This window comes from Priapulus caudatus, unplaced genomic scaffold (genome assembly GCF_000485595.1).
Source record: "Priapulus caudatus unplaced genomic scaffold, Priapulus_caudatus-5.0.1 Scaffold534, whole genome shotgun sequence".
Taxonomy (NCBI): domain Eukaryota; kingdom Metazoa; phylum Priapulida; class Priapulimorpha; order Priapulimorphida; family Priapulidae; genus Priapulus; species Priapulus caudatus.
In genome coordinates, this window is record NW_014577595.1 from 1,858 (window position 1) to 21,857 (window position 20,000).

Consider the following 20,000-nt stretch of genomic DNA (forward strand, 5'->3'; position numbering starts at 1 on the left):
AAGTTGGGGGGAGGGGGGTCTAGCAGCCAATAGCAACGGGATCTGCGGGCGAGCGAATATCACGTATTGGTTCAATATCACGTATTTCAGCGTGTTGATGGAAGTGTTGCATAATTATTGTGTAATAATTATCATGAATGACATTACTAGGATCATGTATACATAAAATACCAAAATGTTTTATTAATTAGATTAAGCTAGTAGTAAAGCTACACACAGACTGTGCTAACTGTGTGACACAGTTAGCATGAAGAGGAAAATAAGAATGAAGAGGAAAATAATAATGCAAAAAAATGTCTGACACGTGAAAACAGAGAACAGTGTTAGAACCCAAATGTGACCTTTGCAACAAAATCATTTACAATTGCTTCAATATCGATTCGGCGCCGTGCCGTGTCAGTGGAGACTGCTTCATAAGATATAATAGAGTTCAACTTTGCCGGTAGGGGTGAACAGTGTCGCGCCGCTTGTGTGGAGATGGGCCTCTTTTTTGTGTGCTATAACACAACGCAGCGTAGCTATATAGACACAGTTGGCTTGCGAACGCGTGGTGAATGTCGTGCTGGTTCCATGCACGTGAGATTGAATGTACTATATGTAGGTCGATTCTAAATGATATTAACAAGGGTTCTATTTAGATATCTGAATCTGAATCACAGTTTTCACACTGCACTTGACCACCTGGGCTTTTTATTTATTTTAATTTTCACCTGTGAAATATGGATGTTTCACGATAATTAACGCTTATCGGACTATTTTGGACCTCCCCAGAAAATAAGGTCTTCCAGAAGTTGGGGAGGTCCACATAAAAGTTGGGGGGGTCGTGCGTTAAATAGTTAAACGTTAAAGTTGCGTTTAATTCTTTTTTTATTTAATATTGTGATTCCTAATGACAATGTATCGTATTTACTATTTATGACTGACACTGTAAAAGCATAGATATAGAAGAAGGCATTAAATTTTTTACTTTCTACCGCCACCAGCCGGTAGTTGATCATTTAACAGCACGTGCGCCACGTAGTGGGAGAATCTAGAACTACGAGTAAAAATAAGTCACATTCTTGAGCAGCGCTAAGTTTGGAAGTGCGGAGATTCCCCGAGTACCGATCGACGTTGTGGTTGTAGCAACAACGATACCTCGTTTTCAATCAGCAAAGAATTAAGTTAGTCCGACAAATAATGTTAGTTATGTGAGAAGTTTCTGGCGATAACATAATTTTATAATTCTCACTCGTATTTTCCACAGAAGCACAGCGTCTGTGGATCGTAACATAACTCATAAGGGCGTACGACCGTTACGAATACGAGCTTTCATGCAGTAGACGATTAATTAAAGATTAAAGTTAATGACGGTTATGCTAGGCAATAAGTATTGTATAGAGAGTTTGCAGGATGACCTGGCAGATGTTCAAGCAACAGTACACGAGGTGCTTTCGTACACAGGACCACTGCCAACAGCATCCTGGAAGTACCCAAACCAAGTAAAATACATCTTCATATTCATATGTTTGGTGATATATATCGTGCAATGTAATTGTAAATATATGCATGCAGCGTTTAGTACGTCTTTAGATAATCAAACTTACAAATGTAAACATTCGCACAGGAATCATTTCAGGAGGCAGTTATCTGAATGAAATTGTGAAATTTGCAGGAATCATGCTCACTGCGTCTAGATGAGTTGTTGCCTCAGCTTCAATATGAACCAAAAGACGAGATGCATAGCACCATGGCTCATGCTACCCTGCTAGAATTACTTATTGATAGGTATAGAATCACTATATGACTACCCCATTTCTATTTCCTATCATGTTCCACATGCAATCTACTTTCAGTGTGTCACAGCAGTCATATAGTATCAGGAATCCTTACGTAATAATGTAAAGTTCTGCATTTATTTTCATACCCATATAATCAGATAATTTCATGACTTGTTGAAAACATTGTCATCAACGTATGGCCAGAATGAATTTAAATCGCAAACCTCGTATATAAATAGAATTAGCAGTAATGCAAATCTCCCCAGCCTGAACCCGACTGATTTGTATTCTCAGGTTTCTCCTCTTATTTCAACTGGAGGCAGCATATATTGACTCGGCTAGCATTTGTGCCGTGGGGGAAACACAGAGCATACTGGGGAAGTCTGTGGGTCTCGCTGTTAAGCGTCACTGGGAAAAGCTGCACCCTCTTTGCTCCGGCATAACACTGTGGAAATCAGAGGTTATTATATGAATAGGATATGAGTGTTTTTGGAACCATAGGGCTTAACTGTGTTTTCTATGTTTAAAACATTGCATTTGTTGATGCATCGGATCCCCATGTTGTTATTTATGTCAGGATACTAGATATGCCATATTGTATTGCTATTTTGTAGATGGGAGTATGCAAAGAATTGCAACTGTTTCAGACAAAGAGGCAGAGCTTGACCGGCTGTAGTCCATTACAAGTGCTTGCAGCACCATCTACGAGGGCTAGCTCTCCAGGCATCTCTAAGGTGATTTATGTTTTTAGTAATGATATTGATGTAATATAAGTTTTGCTGAATAATAAATACCTGCACACAACAGTTATAACAGTATGTATAACATTTGTTATAACAAATTCAATGTTATAACATGTAGATAAAATTGTTGTAGCTACAACCTTCTTGCCATGTAATAGAGGTATAACGCTGCTAGAGAAGAAATTCCTCAACTTGATTATCCTTTGCCTATTTGCTGCTTTAATTATCAACATAAAACTTTATCACCGTTTAAAAGCTTTTTCACGAAAATACACTTGTGTACTCCTATTTCTCGTTGGTCAGGATTGGTGCAGCAAGTCGTCACAGACGGAGGAAACTCTCCTTGTACCATGTGATGCCTGTATGAGCGTTCAACGAAACCTCAGACAGGTTGGTCGCACGCTGGTGCGTGCGTGCAGCGAACACGACCTACCCTCGGCCCTCGGTGAGATTTCACATCACCTGGTCTCTGCACCGTTCCTCGTGAAGCAAATTGTCACGCAGAAATCTAAACTGTTTGTCTGCACGTGCGATCACAAACCCATTACACGATCTTGTAGGATATTGAGAAAAGCATGACAGGAAGGAACATTAACCTAAGGATTTACTGAATATATGTGTATCTATGTTAATGTCTGTTATGTTACTATCTATATTTGTTGTCATACTGAACAAATATATGTATTCCTGTCGAGCAGGATGATAACGAGATGCCTGTGTTCAGCATTACTGTAAAGTGCCCTAGGGTGCGAAATTAACGGGAGTCCGGAGTCAAATACTCCCTGATTTACTGCCGGACTCCCTGATTTGACATATGCAGGAGTCCGTGTGACTCCCTGAAAATTCTGCCATACCAACTAGTTCATTCCAGAGCACGACCTCATGGAATTACCGTATTTTTTCAGCAAATGTCCAAAGAAAATTTGGCAGACGTGCAACCGCATGCATCTTCAAAATAAGCACATGCGTTATTGTTAATATCTTTAATTTTGAACTTCAGACTGCGGACTCCCTCATTTTGCCGCGGACTCCCTCTTTTTGAGGGCAGGGACTTTTTGAGGGGAGTTGTTCAAAAGTTCAAAAGTCCTATTGTTCAAAAGTCCTGTTGTTCAAAAGTTAATTTCTACCCCAGGTGCCCTGTTATGTATCTTTTACCTATAGTGGTAAAACACTAATGTAGGTATCCGTACGATTAAGCTGATGTGCCCGCGTGAATATCAGCTTTGAATGTGCACTGCCCGTTGAAGTACGGCCAAACTATTGAGGCTGCTGTATTGCGTCGTGATGCTGGGACAGGGGTAGAAATAAGGAGAAAAAAAGAGATGGTCCACATGACCATCTAGTTTGAAATTTAGATGGTCCTCCTAAATTTTAGATGGTCCTCCTAAATTTAAAATTGTTCTCTAAAAGTAATGTGGCGTGCAAGCGTGAGAAAGAGATTTTACATGGTGATAAAATGGAAATTATTCACCTACAATGAATGTATCAAATGATACAGTAAGTGTTCATTCACTTTAATAGTATATTGGTTAATAAAGTTGTTTCAGTATAATTTAGTCGAACCCATAATGGTCCGGTCCGTCGGACCATTGACTTTGAAAATCTGATTGTCCTCCTGATTATTTGATGGCGCCGGACCATCGGACCATCGCTTATTTCGACCCCTGTGGCGATACTTCAGGTTGCATTCTCGTGCCTATTCACAGCTAGACTTACTTGGGGCGTGGACAATAGGGAGTGGATGAACGCGAGTCATGTCGTCCGGTGGTGCGTGGAACAGGACAAAGACGTGACCTTGCTCTCTTCTCATTTCAAGTCGATGCAAGAGGTGGATGATCAACTAAGGTCACAACTCATGGAGGCTCAGGTTGGGTGCTTCAGGAACTGAAATCCATTGCGATGCTTAAGTCGTCTTTCTCCCGATTAGTTATGATAACTTTTTACGAACATGCTATGGTAATGTATGAATAATAATGATGTAATCTTCTATTGTATATATTAGCGCGAATGTAAGAAGCTCAAGGAGAATCTCAGAGCAGAAGAAGAGACGCGAGGAATCCAGTTGAAACAACACCAAGCAAAATTGAGCAGCAGAGAGCATCTGTGGGCAGGTGACATTCATGCATGATAGCAGATAGAAAACCTGATGTGCTTGCTTTTTCACAAGGCGTTTTGGTACCGATGTCGTCGTTTTTAGTTGTACCTCGGTCCTACTAGCGTATGGCTTTGTGTTTTGGCAGAGGAAAAATCAAAGCTGCAAACTCAGTTGCTTGCTGTCGAGAAAGACAGGAACGCATTGCAGGCTGGTCTTCTCCAACATCAACAGTTAGAAGCATCCCTGCAGCAGCAAGTCCAGATCCAGAGTATTAATATTGTTGATTACATTTGTTGTTATATGAGTAAAGATCCTTTTGTCCATTTAATTTGTAGATATTTTTTTCTTTGTTTCACAGAAAATACCAAAAGCATACTGTGGCAATCTTACGTGTTTAACTGAACGTTATAGTATTTTTTATGAGAAGTAAAAATATTCACCCGTGAATATCATCAGTAATCAATCTACCAGGAAATGATATCTCTGGGTGTCTTTTCTAAGCGTTAAGTCTATAATTCAGGTTAATCTTACATGAAATGATATAGTAACTAAATTAAATATCTACCATAGGTCAAGAGAATGCATCGATGGCTCAGCAGCTCCAGGCAATTCAAGGGGAGATGGAAGCGCTGCAGAAAGAGCGAAAGAGTTATCTAGAAACCGAGGAGAGCTTCAAGGCATTGAAGAGCACAGTCGCTGATCTCGTCAAGTCGAATCAGAATTTAAAAAGAGTTGGCGACGAAATGGAGACACGTGTAGAGGTATGAGTATTAGAACCATCCACCTCTCCTTATGTCATTCCCCCCTCGTGTTTTCTCACGTGCACATGTACACACGCATGCACTCTATGTCACAGTGTATAATTGAATATACTTGCATTCAGTGACAGTAGTGAGTGTTACGCAGTGGTGTCCTTGTGGAATTATGAACCGAAGTTGACTCGTAAACGTGCTCCCAGGAGAAACGCGTGAAAATCCTTATGCTTCCAGGACAAACGTGTGAAGATTCTTATAATTATTTCGCGTGTTATTTCTTCTCAGCTCCTCTCAAAACAATCGGCTGATCTGAGGAGCAAGCTGGAGTCTCAAAACCAGGAGAACGCTGTGCTCACTAAAGTTCTCACGGAGTTGAAACATCAACATGTTTTGGCGATCGACGCTCGCGCTGACACGGACAAAGCGCTGCACGAATGTCGTGAAGCTCTCCAAGAAAAACAGGTGTGTTTCACTAGAGCAAACCCAATCTGCCACACCCTGCGTAGTTGCAAACACCTGGTATTACATTGATAAAGTTGATTTAAATTGAACTTTATTCTTGAGATTCCACGCAATTGAATAGCAATTGAAATTGCTTTGATTGATATCAAAGCTCTATTTACGGGAGACAATACGTGTTTTCGAGGTTATTTTCTATGCATGATGTGAAATTTCATTGCGATTTGCCGATGTCTGTATTAGTTTTTCAGCATTTTCCATTTTCTTTGTACTGAAAGCCTGTTTCTTTATATAGCAAACAGTACAGGATCTGAATGTTGAGAGAGCAAACTGTCGTGACCTAATAGAGAAACTCAAAGATGAAGTTTCTCTACTAAAAAAAGAAAGGGAAGAGCTGCAGGAGAGAGAGAAACTACTGGTTGAGTATCCAGATCTGTACAGAGCAGCTGATGCTAACCTCACTGGTATTTGAGATACATCATGTTATACATAATATTATTATGCATTTGAGGTTTATGTACATATTCTTACTCAGTTACGTGCACTACTTAACTCTTTGCAATTGTAAGAGTTCTGATTCAGTTATGTAAATATATAGCGGTGTGTTAGATGTACGCTTAGTGAAGATAGATGATGAACACGTCCTGAATGATCGGGATGTTACAGAGCATAACAGACTTTATATTTATTGAAAGTAAACAAACTAGTGAAACTATGTTTTGACTATCGTAAAAATAATTGCATCCTTGCTCACTAGAAGATTGGATTTCCTGTTTTGCATTGAAAGTTTGTGCGATTGCTCTGTCTGTGTCTGCCGGCATGTAATTTGGGATTTTCGCTGATCACTGCAGGCACTGGTGACATTGTGCAGGACATGCAGCGACAGGTGTCGGCTAATTCGATCAGGATTCAGGTGCTGGAGAAGCAGAATTGCTCGCTGCGCAACTCTCTCTCCAAGCTGCTGGCCGCCAGCAAGAGCAGAGAAATATCTCCGGTAAGACTTTCCGCGAGAAGGCGAGGGATAGAGGGATAGATGGGCCATCATCTTACCTACCTTATCTTACGTCCAACATGCGCGTGCACGACTGGATAGAGTAAGGGAGGGCGAAGGAGAGATGTAGATAGATAAATGGATGGATGGATAAATGAATGGATAGATGGGTGAGAGGGTGAGTGGATGGATGGATGGACGGACGGACGGACGGATGGACAGACGGATCGGTGGGTGGATGGATTTGTGTGCGTGTGCCTGCATGGTGGATGGGTGAGCATGCAGAATGACATTCATATTTAATGCACTAGGTGTGTCGTTTATGATAATCTAATGTGTTTTGAATAGTAAGATAATAGCTCTTGATTTCTAAGTAAAAATATAATCGTGACATTCATTGAAATAAAGGAAAACGATGCAGAAGCAAGAAGAGAGGGGGAATGCGAATCTGAGGAAGCACTTCCAGTCACAACCAATGGACACAATGGCATGAGGTGCAATATATTCACATATAGTTCGAACAACTTCTCTTTTCTGCTCTTTAGCAGTAATACCTGTTCTGTCAATGGGGGGTATTCATTCAGCATTGCCGAAACGAGCCAATCGTGTGTAACCACTAACCACGGAGAAGAGATTCTGCAATTTATATTTGGTGTAATTTCAGGATCTCCTCACGCACAGGGGATCGCAGTGACAAAGTCGACACATTAGAATCAAGCGAGGGCACATGTGTGTTGAAAACAGCTGCGAGGCAGAGGTTAGATAGTGCTAGGGGAGACACTGTGGATTCCGGCATTGCCCTGCCAGAGACAGCACAATCTACTTCAGCGTGGAATGGAGTGCCAGTTGAGGGGAATTCTAACGCATGTGTCACTGCGGCTGTGGTGACTCCGCCCAACTCGCTACGGTCATCTCGAGGCGGCACCACTCCCTGTCCTGACTACAAACGCGGGTCTTCAGCCACGGGTAAAAATCCAGCATTGATTTCGCACACAGACGGACCGCCATCCGCCCAAACTACGAATGTCGCCGAGCCCTTACCGAGAAAGAACTCTTCTTCAACCCTGTTATCCACTTCCGTGACGACATCTAACGATGGCAGCTCGACGAATGCGAAATCTGTAGGTCATCGACAGCAAGCGAAAGGAAGACGACTCGCCGCGCACAACGTCAGGAAGGAAGGCGGCGACGGTTCTCCGACGACGGCGAAGCCGGCATCTTCCGATGGAGTCGTGAAGCTCTCCTCTCTCAACAGCAGCTGCCTGAACACCTACATCAAGCTGAAGCGCACCGAGATGCTGAAGCGATTTAATAGCTCGCAGCATCCGGGGAGCCCGGCGAAGCACTAAAGCCCGCGGGGATTCACCGCCGAACGAAGAATGCCCTCGCTCGGAACAATCATCTGTTAATGGAGCACTTGTACGTTTCTTTGTTTGTTGACCTTGTTCGTCGTCTAAGATTTAATACAGACCGTCAAACAATTTTGTAATTAGCTTGCCTTGACATCGTCAAGATGAGCTATTGCCATGGGGTGTCGTCCGTCCGTCCGTCCGTCCGTCCATCCGTCCGTCCGTCCGTCAACATTTGGCTACGGTCAACGATAACTCAACAACCGTTTGACCCACATGTTTCAAATTGCATATAGTTGTTACTCCTATGGGAGAGGTTTGAACGTCCTATTTTGGAGCACGCCAGTTGACTTACATTCGAGCCACGTCCACTTTTTGGCAATATTGGAATATTTTATTGTTTTTATTTGCGCGATATTCGAAAACCAAAATGGCGATAATTTAGGCGTAGCACCATCTCTCATCAAGATTTCAGACTCAGATCTGAAACATTTATTTTCGCATCAAAACTTATGCATATATCATTATCAAGAGTATATGATGGGAGATATGCTATATAATGGGAGTTCTCCCATATATACTCTTGCTTTATATATCCTCCCTCCCTCTTCTATCACACCCAAGGTGAGCTACAGTGTCATTGACACTCATTTTTTTCTATTGTTGCGTGGTTTAGTTGTTAGGATTCGGTGGTTTCCTGCAGAGCCATGTGAAGAGATCGACATTACCTGTGTATATTGAATGAAATTATTTAATACATATAGGTTTATGGTCGTACTACATTTTCTATACACAACGCTAGCATTTTTATTATCGCTAGACTATGTTCATATACTTGTATTATAGATTTGGGTGCAATAGCTATACTGTTATTGCTACTCTGCTGTTGGTATTAACGTTTGCTAGTTACAGTTATGTTTCCCATTCTCTGAGCTGTTGTATAGTATCAGGAATGCACATATGCGCGCTTGTATTCGAATATTTTTCTTCTAATTAGTAAAGCTCGTTTAATAATACTAGTAATATAGGCATATTCCCGATGTAAATCCTCGAATCCTTTCTTATATTAAGAACAGAATAACGTTATGTAACTGCACATAGCACTTATCATTGGAATGTAGAAGTTATATTATATTATCCAATAGTATAGTAGTGTATTAGTAAATAAATAAATTCATCTATACTATCGAATTGTCGAGTTGATTTCAACGTGCAATCGGCGGGCACACCTCACAGATTAAATTCTACACTAACATACACTAATGCGATTGAAAGGGGCAATGCACGCTTTTAAATTATTGTTCCCGATAGATGGCGGGACGACAGATTTAATGTCTCGTAACCTATGCTCGTAACTCTCGTTGATAGTTAATGGGAGATTTGGTGCTGCATGTTTTTTTTCTACGAGCTTTACGTTGAGTACATTTTGACATACTTAAACGCCGTTCTGAAAAAAATTGTCACATGCGTGTAGAAACATTCTATTATGTACTTTCTTGGCAACCATGGTTGTTAAAGGGTGAGACGGGCCATATTCTGAGCAATTCAAAGGGACGTAAGAGGTGGGGGGGGGGAATTCCGTGACTTAGGGTCATTTAGATCTTCTAAGTCTTTATTTCATTTTAACCAAACTGAAGGAAGCGCAGCCTCATCGCCAATCTCAGAGGCTGCACAATGTACCTAGTCGTAGGAAATCTCCCTGTAGCATGGCGGTAGACCACTATTTATTTATTCTCCATAGTATAGTAAGACCATTGTCACTGCTTTGTAATGATATGGTGCAGAGTTGTCCTCGGTTACGCTACATTAATGAATGTTAAATCAGCCACTATGTGGCGATATGCCTTTTCCATGATATATGGAGCTGTATGTCCAGCCTTTACAAAAATATGCACTTTTGTACAATATACAATTATACAATATATATATACAAAAGAGCACATACCGACCAGTCACTTTAATAATCATAAGGTACCTAGTCGTACCAAATATTCCTGTAGCAATGTGAAACACCCCTGTGTCTGGGAAACTACACAATATTTCGTTGAAATTATGCCTTTCAAATGTTGAGCAAATATCTCTCGTAGTAGTTTAACATGACTATACGTACAGCCCTCCTCTCCCCCTTTAATAATGATAGAATCCCCAAGTTTCCTTGGATGACGTAACACTGGTTGGGCGATGTATGTCTCATGTGTCTTATAATAAAAATACTGTACGGCTGTACCAACTTTACCAAGTAAATGAACATAGTACTTTGTTGAAAAAGTTATTTTCAATTAGAGAGCGCATACACATGGGTAGTATAATATTAAGGTTCTCTATTCGAATTTCTCACTATAATAATAATAACGCTTACTCTTACCAAACATGTCTCATCACGATATCTCATCACGATTTCTATTCGCGCATGTGTAGTATTTTCCAATTATTTAGTGTAAAAATATACGTTTGAAATGAGAAGGACACATTCGTCGCAGTAGCTTGACTTCAAAATTAAATCCCAATGCTCTCTGTATCTTTCATCTTACTTATATCTTTATCTCGCTATTATTTAGCGCATTCCCATTATTTTGAGCTCAGTAGTAAGCTCAGTAGTAAAGTCTTTACACGCCTGCGTAATTGGCCGGTGTTTACCGTTCGATGGCGCCACTAACGCCTGCGCGTATCGCGCGTGAAACATTTCAGAGAGGTAGACATTATTAGTGTGTTGGAAGAGGGCGAATGATGTGCTTTCGTCCTTGCTCCATGTATATTGTTTAAAAAATAGTAAACGTTAGTGGTAGTGATATTGTTGTAAAGGCACTGAATCTTGGAACACCAACAGGTGACGTTGACGCCACGGAATGTAACAAATAATTCAAATTTGAGTAAGTAGAAGTATTCAAGTTAGAGCCGTGTGACGAGTGTCGGTTAGTCAGTTACTCACTGTGTTGACGTTGCGTGCTACTGACTACTGTGTCATTGTGAATGTATAAATTTGTAGAAATCGCTTCGTCTTATGTACGGCTTGTTGTCGTTCGTTTCTGTGAAATTACTCGACAGTTTCCCAGCATGTAACGAAGCAACTAGTACTAGCACAACGCCGCGGTACTAGGTACCACTCATGATTATGCAGCCATTGTGCACACTTGATTATTATCACCATTAATCATGACCAAAAACATCACCATAACCCCCCAACCTTAACCTCAACCAAAGTTAATGTTATTGTTAGGACGGGGTAGATTTACACAATAACTCCACTTATGATTTCTGTCGTATAAGTGTGCGAGATGCTGCAAAATTCTGGCCACATGACCACGGACTTGTTATCAATACATGCGTATGCATACATGTACAATTGGTCATGTATCGTAAAATTGTATAAACGTGTAATGTTCACAGTAATGCGGAGCTGACCGGCTATCAGCTTTAAGATTTTAAAGAAGTCCAGCTTGAGACTAATTATCTCTCACAATTTAATCTGCAGCAGGATGAAAGTATGTCTTTCATAATGATGAAGAAGAAGAAATACAAGTTTCAAGTGCAATTCGACTTGGAGGAGCTCTGTTCCGTACCATTTGTGAATGCCATTCTCTTCTCAAAGATTCGACTGCTGGACGGGGGAAACTTTGAGAAACTATCTTCCAGGTAACTGCACATATATATACAGGGGTCGAAATTCGCTAACAAATACACTTGCGCATGCTGCAAGTTAGGTTAAACAATTACTTGCGCCAGGAGATTTTTACTTGCACCTACCTCTGTTGCTCTCCAAACTGGCAGTACCCCTTCCCTTCCTCCCTGTTTTGGTTTATGATTTATTCGATGTCTTTTGTGTCTTCCTGCTCTGATTCAGAGTCATTTAGTACACTTCAATTTCGTACAGAAATCAAAATTAAATGGGTTTGACTTCTAAATACGTAAGTAGCTGGCATATTGTTGACTTGCGGCAGCCGAAATTGCTACGAAACATCACTTGCGTTCGGTGAAAATCACTTGTGTTGCGCAATCACTATATAGCGAATTTCGACCCCCTGTGTATACCATTATAATCTTATTATATTGCATGTATTGTTTTTTTATATATATGTTGTTATGTTATAATATCATGTACAGTATTATCATATGTCCATAGTTTATTCAATTTCATCCAGTCATATAATTTTAGAGGTGGACAATGTGCTCTTACTGATGAGCGTTTATGTTTGTTTACACACCCAAAATGTTGTTTATATCGTTGTGTTACAGTGTAATAATACACATTACTTGTAAGCTGAAATGTGATGAGGTAAGAGTTTATACCCGAGAAAAACAAATGTCATTAATCACTGGATTTCCATCAGTGCGATGTTAACATGAAATACTGGTAAAATGTAGGGCAGCAATAGCTAAAGCAACGACTAGTTGAGCTCAGATTTGTTTTTCCTGCACGCTTTCAACTTGTCACAATGCCTCTATTCATACCATAGTTAGATTGCAGTTATACGTGCCAGTGTGAGCGGGCTACATGCACATGGCATCTGGAATACGAAGATTTGCAATTGCTGGGCAGGCACGTCGGATCACAAAATAAACCTAGCAAGGTTGTCACATCATGACACATCTTAACCTGATGTGAAAATTGTGCAATTACCCAGCCCCGGTGCTCCGGAAAGGGGGATAACAATTTGTCGCTAGTTAGGGAAAAGGTGGATCGTACCGCGAGATGAGTGAATGCGTGCAGGGAATATACAGAGGCTGCTGATTGCTTCTTCCTTTGCTGCACTGACTGTGAATCTTGCACTTAGCAGACACACGTGCACGCACACACACACTAACACGCACACACACACACACACATGCGCGCACGCATGCAGGCGTGCACACCCGTATGCAGACGACTGACGTAGATGATGTTTACTGTTTCATAAAACCTACTACTGTCTGCAAATGTCGCATCCTGAAAGTCACGAGGTGCATTATTGCTCATGATTATGACATTAAAGGACATCCTAGCAAGCTCGATGCATCCCGTGAATGTATTTATTGCCCTTGGTTAATCACATTTTATCGCACATCCATTGAAATAAATGCAAATATCCTTATGGAAATAGATGTGGGTGCTGGCTACGCAGTAAATATATATATCCAATTACATCAGTGTCACGGTAAATAGCATCTATCATCTATCGCGTTTCATCGCGTGTAAAACCAGAAAGTCTGTTTGTCTCGTCGATGATTCACCAGGTGTAGCGTTACCATGGGTACAGCTCAGCGGCAAGGTGAGGGGTGCCGAAATAACAACAGCTAGGGCCAGCAGCTGTTCATTCACCCATTGTCCGTCGCTCTCCGACCTGACAACTTGCCTACCAGCCCTGCATAGTCATGGGGAGCGGGGAGAGTCCAGTCCTGTCAGAGAGTGATCGTTCTGGCATCTCAAGCTTGCTGGTCAATGAGGTCAAGCGGAGTACGCTGGTATTTGACTCGGCTGCCATCTACTACTCTCCTGAGTACAGCACCGAGGGAAACCAACCCTTCTTTCGCATGTGATTGGGTCATTATTAAGTTTGGAGTACAACAACAAATCTTTTTTGCGTTTATTTTTAACTGCGTGAACATTCGAATGTCTTTTTATCGCCCCTATCTCTGTGTACACATTGCTCAATAAGTAATCGTTGGAAGTGCCTTGTGCGTTGGTGGGAAATAGCTACTGCTATCTTATGCACACCTCTGTACTGATCCTCGTGGCCAAGTGTAATGTAAATAGAAACAAACGTATGTTATACGTCTACGCTGCCGATCTACGTACTACGTCTGTACGAGTTGTCGACCAGAAATAGTGCGCAGTTTGGACCGTTGTTTCTTGATGCGCCCGTTGTGTATTGCTGGTGTTGCTAGCAACCGAATTTTTCTTCTGTTGCTAGGCGAGCATGTGCCTTGTGCATCCTCCGAAATGGGTTGAAACTAGATGTAGGGCTATGTATAGACTTTTGTACTCGTATAGCACTTCATAGTCGATGTGTGACGTCGTCGACCTCCACCACTGTCTGGTCACGTTGCCCTCGTTAACATAGCTTTTGTCAAATTTCTAAACGCTCCTATAATTCCCTCTGAAATTGAAAGTTGGAATAAACACGAAACTTCATACCAAAAAGACAGACGCCTGCCGCCGCTAAGGCATGATTCTTTTTATATATCCAGGAAGTGACGCAAGACATTTCCTATGTTGCTATGGCGATAAGGATGTAGTGTAGCACCGCGCCAATTTAACGGCTTGTTTCTAAATATACACGTTGTATTTCGGTGGCGGAAAAAGCGGTCCATTCTGCTGCTACGAAAAAATGCTTCTCGGGTTGCCACTGGGGACGACGGCGGATGCTGGGGGAATTATGCGGAGGTTGCTGAGAGGATGATCGGTATGAGGATTCTAGCTCGTGTCTCCAGCTGCACGCGATGTTGATGCAACGTGATGCGTCGTCTACGATCTGTATCAGTAGATCCGCGGTTTCCACATGGATGTTTCCACATAAGACAGCAACGCAACTGTCTTATATGTGTGCGTGCGTGCATTACTCTGAAACCCGTGGCGTTTGCCTATGAGGCACGGACCGACTGCCTGCAATTACCGTATGGTATTTCACTGTAGTAAATGTGACACAGTTACTAGACTGTGTGTAGACTGTGTGTATTTGATTTCGGATCTGGCACAGCATTGGCTTTGAAATGCACGACCCTGCGAATCGGCAGCGCTTGCGTGCGTGCGTGCGTGCGTGCGTGCATTTTTGCGAGCACGCGTGAATCGGCGGATGGGTGTATTTGCCGTATAAGGATTATGAATATATATTATCAAGAGCTAATAATACCTTATTATTAGCTCTTGATATTATCTATATGCTACATACATGCGCATATTGCCGTGTGTAATATTTCACGGGGCAGCCGCAGCCTACATACTGGGCTTGCCGTGTTTAACGGATTCACTCGGCTGCTATATACGGGGCGTAAACCTTGCAAGCGGTCCAATGAACGCGTGCAGCAAATAAATACATAAGACGGAGAAGTGGTGGGTGGTGGATGAGAAGAGAATGCAGCCAGACACGTCAGCAATAGTGCGGTTTTGCTACCACGGTCTGCTGGGCACGACTGCCGTGCCTAGCCTACTGTAAAACTAGTTGTCAGCGACGGGAGGGGGGAATGTAACCTTTATGGTGGAAAAAAGGAGACTGTAAAGACGCGTAGGGTTTGTTTGCTGCTGCTGTATTAGAATTTAGTGCTGCCTTGCTTACGATAGCGCCTGTGCCGGAATCGCAACCTTAGTAAGCTTCATGTAATCAAGGGTCCATAATAGATGTATATTGTATATGATATACATACTCTTGATGTAATGAAATTATCCGATAAGATAAGCATGATATATGCATTTTTGATATTTTGCTCTGTGCGCATGAATTAGGATAAATGAGACAAGTCAATGGTATTAGATTTCTAGTATAGTGACGGAGTGAGGCGTCTTGTCTAGTGGTATTTAACAGTGTTGCCGTCTTGAATCAGAATGCTAAATGTTTCAGAAAGAACTGCTCATTCTAATCCTCGAAAGTTAATCCTAGTTTATAAATGCCCCCCCCCCCCGTATTAAAGATCTATAATGCTGGTTCCTATTTGCATAGTCCTTTTGCTTTTACCTCGCAAATTTCATCCTTCCTTAAGATATAGGACGACAACATGTGTCGTAATAAAATCTATATAGAAGATACTGTATTAGAAAATATTATTCATGCAAATCTTTTTATGATTCGTCGGCAAACTTTATCTTCAGTTTGTGACATCGAGACTCCAAGGCGGTTGGAGTCTCCAAGCATCAATTGAAATAATAATGTGCATTAATAACAAAGCACAGTAAGTGCTTGCTTTTCTTCCAGTTTATCTGTCAATTATAATCGTCATGTGTCTTTGAATCATAAGTTTAAAAATTCGTGTGTCATCTAAACTCGATGCAGGCAGTTTTAATTCGCACTGCCTCTAAATCTGTTGCAAAAACCGCTACGTTATTCGGTATGTTGCGCAGTTTATTTAAGACCTTGCTTGCGTGCAAAAATGTTAATTTTGGAGACAGGCTCGTAATTTTACTCCAGGTCTTTTAGGGGGAGAACAATGATGTTCGAATAAGTCTGCACTGATATAACAACACCCGGATGGCCTTGTTCTTTGCTGTTCATTAGAGCAACTTTACTGCGTGTACCAGGACGCGCGCGCAGCGGGATGAGGGCTAATCTAGGATCTGGTTTTAATATTCGGGGATGTGCAGTGACGCCCCCATAGTAATTAGTAATTACACACCCGATACAGACATCCTGTCGACAGCCAGCAGCTATCGAATTCATCAAATAGCCAGTACCGCGTTTGCGAAACCGCGTTTCCATTCGCACCTACATTGATGAGGAAATCGATGCGAGTGTATAGCCTGAATGCAGTACAGCGTGCATTCTTACTCAGTAGCTATCCTGCACGCGTTCTATATAATTAATCCACCAGGTGACGGACGGGTGACAGTTGTTTACATTGCCAATATGCCTGTCTTTTAATCTTCTGTTATCTGTCTTTTAATTAGGAGGTGCCGACCGCGAAGTCGTTTGATTATATCACGATATTGCTAATAACTATTACACTATCTGCTATTACAGTATTACTAGTATGAAATTGAGTTGATTACAATCAATGATATATGTTTTCAACTTTATATGAATTATAAAGAGTATTACATTGAAATAGATACTGTAAAGTAAAAAACACAATATTTATTTTGAATATTGCATTTTGTTGAAGAAAGCCATTACTTTTGAAGTCTTTTAATTCTATAAAGTTTGGAGCTTATCTATAGATCTGTCCGTCTCTCTCTCTCTCTTTCCTTTTTTTTCTCTCCTCTCTCTCTCTCTCTCTCTCTCTCTCTCTATTCTACATATCTTTTTGATCTCGCGTCTCTCTTTTCGCTATGCATGGAATACGTAGCGCTGTAAACACCATCGTGTACTTCTCACAGCCACAGAAATGAAATGCGGGATAATATTGCGCAATTTGCTTGTGGTTGCTGTCACTTCCGGGTAACTGCGTTCCCGTGGGCTCGCCCGATTTGAGTACAGGCTGGCTATTTGGGGTACATGTGTGGGCCCAGACCACACAACCCGTGGCTTGCACATGCATGTATCGTTTAGGGGGCTAAGAAGGTCGTTGCGTTTCGACGCTAGTTGAGTGTGGTTTCTCCTGAAATTACCAGCTTGACCCATATCCGAAAGCATTCGGCTCGTCTATCTGTACAACCTTTCCTCTCTCCTCGCCAACTCTTGTGTGAATTCTTACATGCGCATTTTTTGGAAAGTACACTCGCATCTCTCTGGAAAACATACGTTGGAGTTTCTTCGAGAAAAAAATCGTGTATGCGAAACTCGATGGGTGCGGAAGTGTACACGTAACTAGAGTTAGCTAGCAGTTGTTTGTATATATATACCTGCGATGTCCCTGACCTGCCATCCTTTACAGGCTCACATCTCTCGACTAATTGCGCCTGTGCGTACCTAATCGGTTAGAGATGGCCATACAAGTTTACATCCGTGTGAATACCAACTGGGCTCCTGTTGGTTTATGTGGATTGTGGACATGCTTCTGACAGTGTGAATCTATGCGCTGACGATTCGGTCCTGAGTAAATTAACTATGCAACAGTTTTTTTTGCAAGCAGTTATGTACATAGATTATGTGCCCTGGATCAGTGCGGTAGATCACTGGCCACCTACTGTCGCTATGTGTGCGTAGCAAGAGGTGCGTAGTGATAATGAATGTAGACGATGACGTCACAGTGCAGGAAACTAGCAGTGGAGGGAGTTCGGTCATCTCGCCAGAAACAGTAAATGTAGAGGTTTTTCCCCCGATCTCGTTCTATCTAAATCATGATTCATTGGTAGCAGCCGGACATAAACGAGCGCCTGTCACTGTCAGGCACGAACATGGTTATGGTGGTTAAACTGTGGGGATGATGACTGCGGGCTGTGTGGTGCGGTTCTCTGTATATTTATGTGTATAAATTTTTAACTCGTTGACACACTGACGTGGGTATACGCAGATGTTTGCATTGTCCACACGAGCCACCGTTTCCACGGCGGGGCAAAGTACGATCACCTAGCTGTAATTTATCAAATTATCAAAAGCTAATAATAAGGTATTATTAGCTCTTGAAATTATCAAACCCCTACTGCTCCCGTTGCTCCTACGTGCTCCATTTACTGTGGGTCATACTTGTGGGGTTTCCACGCTAAATATATATATACGCTAATAACATCTTCAACGTGCACATCTAGCAGATTTGATTTGGGGAAAAAAGTGACGCATTTGGCAAGTTTCCAGAGGTATATCTTTCAGCTATCTAATGAAATACCAAGGTTTCAATTTGCTGGAGATTACAAAGTGTAACTGTTGATATAACTTTAGAACATTTCGAAATCTTACAACTCGGCACGTAGCCTTGTATTCTAGCCTTTCAACTGTTTTTTTTACCTTTCCCAAGAAAACTGCGAAAGGCTTCCAAATCAAAATAATATACTGTTGCTAAATAATCTCTCTGCGCTCGTGCTGAAAAGACAGTCAGGTAAAAACCAGCGCATAGAACGAAGTGAAATTGCGGGCAACCGAAAAACAACCTCTCCCCCCCCCAAAAAAAAGACCCCAGACGAATAAGCAAAACGTACTGTATAATGGCGAAACACCCCGAAAGTGTGTCGCGTTGTTCGCTCACGCAAATGCGAATATTCTCCGAAATGCCAAGCAAACATTCTCATAGCGATACACCCACAGGTATTTTTTTTCACGGCCACGGGCGGCCAGTGGTGTGAATTTACTTCGCGCTATTTTGCACATTGCTCGTAGTGTGTTCGTATGGAGAATTCGACACGCGAACGAGTGTTCAAAGTGAACGCTATAGCGTGCTAGTACCTTACCTATCTGTCTGACTTTGCCCTAGTCTTGTAGACTGAGTCCACACGTCGCTCTGTCGCTGCACGAGAGCTACGATGATCTTCATTTCAAGGACTTACGTGGTTCGGCCTGATCAAGTTACATGTTGGACGACGAGAGAGAGAGAGAGAGACGGAGAGAGTGAGAGAGAAAAAAGAAAGAGAGAAAGAAAATAAAATAAAGAGAGAGAGAGAGAGAGAGAGAGAGACAGGGAGAATAAGAGAGAGAGACACATAGCGAAAAAAATGGAGGGGAATTAAGAGAGAGAGAGAGAGAGAGAGAGAGACAGAGAGGGAGAGAGGGAGGGGAAACGAGAGTGTGTCTTTCACAGATGTACTGACCCCGGGTTGTGTTTGTATTTGTTGCCGCAGGGAGGAGGTTCAGGAGCACTCGGTGAGATGGAACGCAGGCTTCAACTTCTCCTGCAAGATGAGTGCCAACGCTAGCACCGGCGTGCTCGACTCCTGCACATGCCGTGTCTCCGTGAGAAAGGTGAGTCAGCCGTACTCATATACACGCACGCACGCATGCACGCAAGCATGCACGCAAGCACGCCCATTTTTATAAAAGTGTAGTGACATGCACCTATGCACGCACGCATGCATATTTTCCATGAAAGTGTCGTGATACACACACCTACGCACGCGTGCACGAATGCCACACACCTACATCTTTTATACATGTGTAGTGACACACACCTACGCACGCATGCACGCACACGTACACATGCACGCACACACACATGCACATATTCTATTAAAGTGTAGTGACACGCACCTACGAACGCTACACGTACATCTTTTATGAAAGTGTTAATGACACGCACATACGCACGCATGCACGAACGCCATACACGCACATCTTCTATGAAAGTATAGTGACAC

The 20,000-nt window shown here is 42.0% G+C and overlaps 2 protein-coding genes across 2 annotated transcripts in view; both read left to right on the forward strand.

The window, feature by feature from the left end:
* The first annotated feature begins 1,069 nt into the window (after positions 1-1,069).
* Positions 1,070-8,369, forward strand: LOC106811392 (coiled-coil domain-containing protein 157-like). Its single transcript, XM_014814981.1, has 14 exons — positions 1,070-1,481; positions 1,655-1,767; positions 2,055-2,220; positions 2,408-2,494; positions 2,807-2,948; positions 4,210-4,370; positions 4,506-4,614; positions 4,744-4,866; positions 5,169-5,359; positions 5,639-5,815; positions 6,108-6,276; positions 6,664-6,806; positions 7,212-7,297; positions 7,468-8,369. The coding sequence occupies exons 1-14, from the start codon at positions 1,347-1,349 to the stop codon at positions 8,150-8,152; spliced, it is 2,487 nt and encodes an 828-aa protein (XP_014670467.1). The 5' UTR covers positions 1,070-1,346; the 3' UTR covers positions 8,153-8,369.
* A 2,475-nt stretch (positions 8,370-10,844) lies between these two features.
* Positions 10,845-20,000, forward strand: part of LOC106811387 (protein FAM102A-like) — a gene marked incomplete at its 3' end in the record, with an annotated part of 59,256 nt that continues 50,100 nt past the window's right edge. The window contains exons 1-3 of the mRNA XM_014814976.1: positions 10,845-11,022; positions 11,625-11,785; positions 19,488-19,608. Coding sequence (XP_014670462.1) covers positions 11,637-11,785; positions 19,488-19,608 — 270 coding nt within the window. The remainder of the gene's footprint in view (positions 11,023-11,624; positions 11,786-19,487; positions 19,609-20,000) is intronic.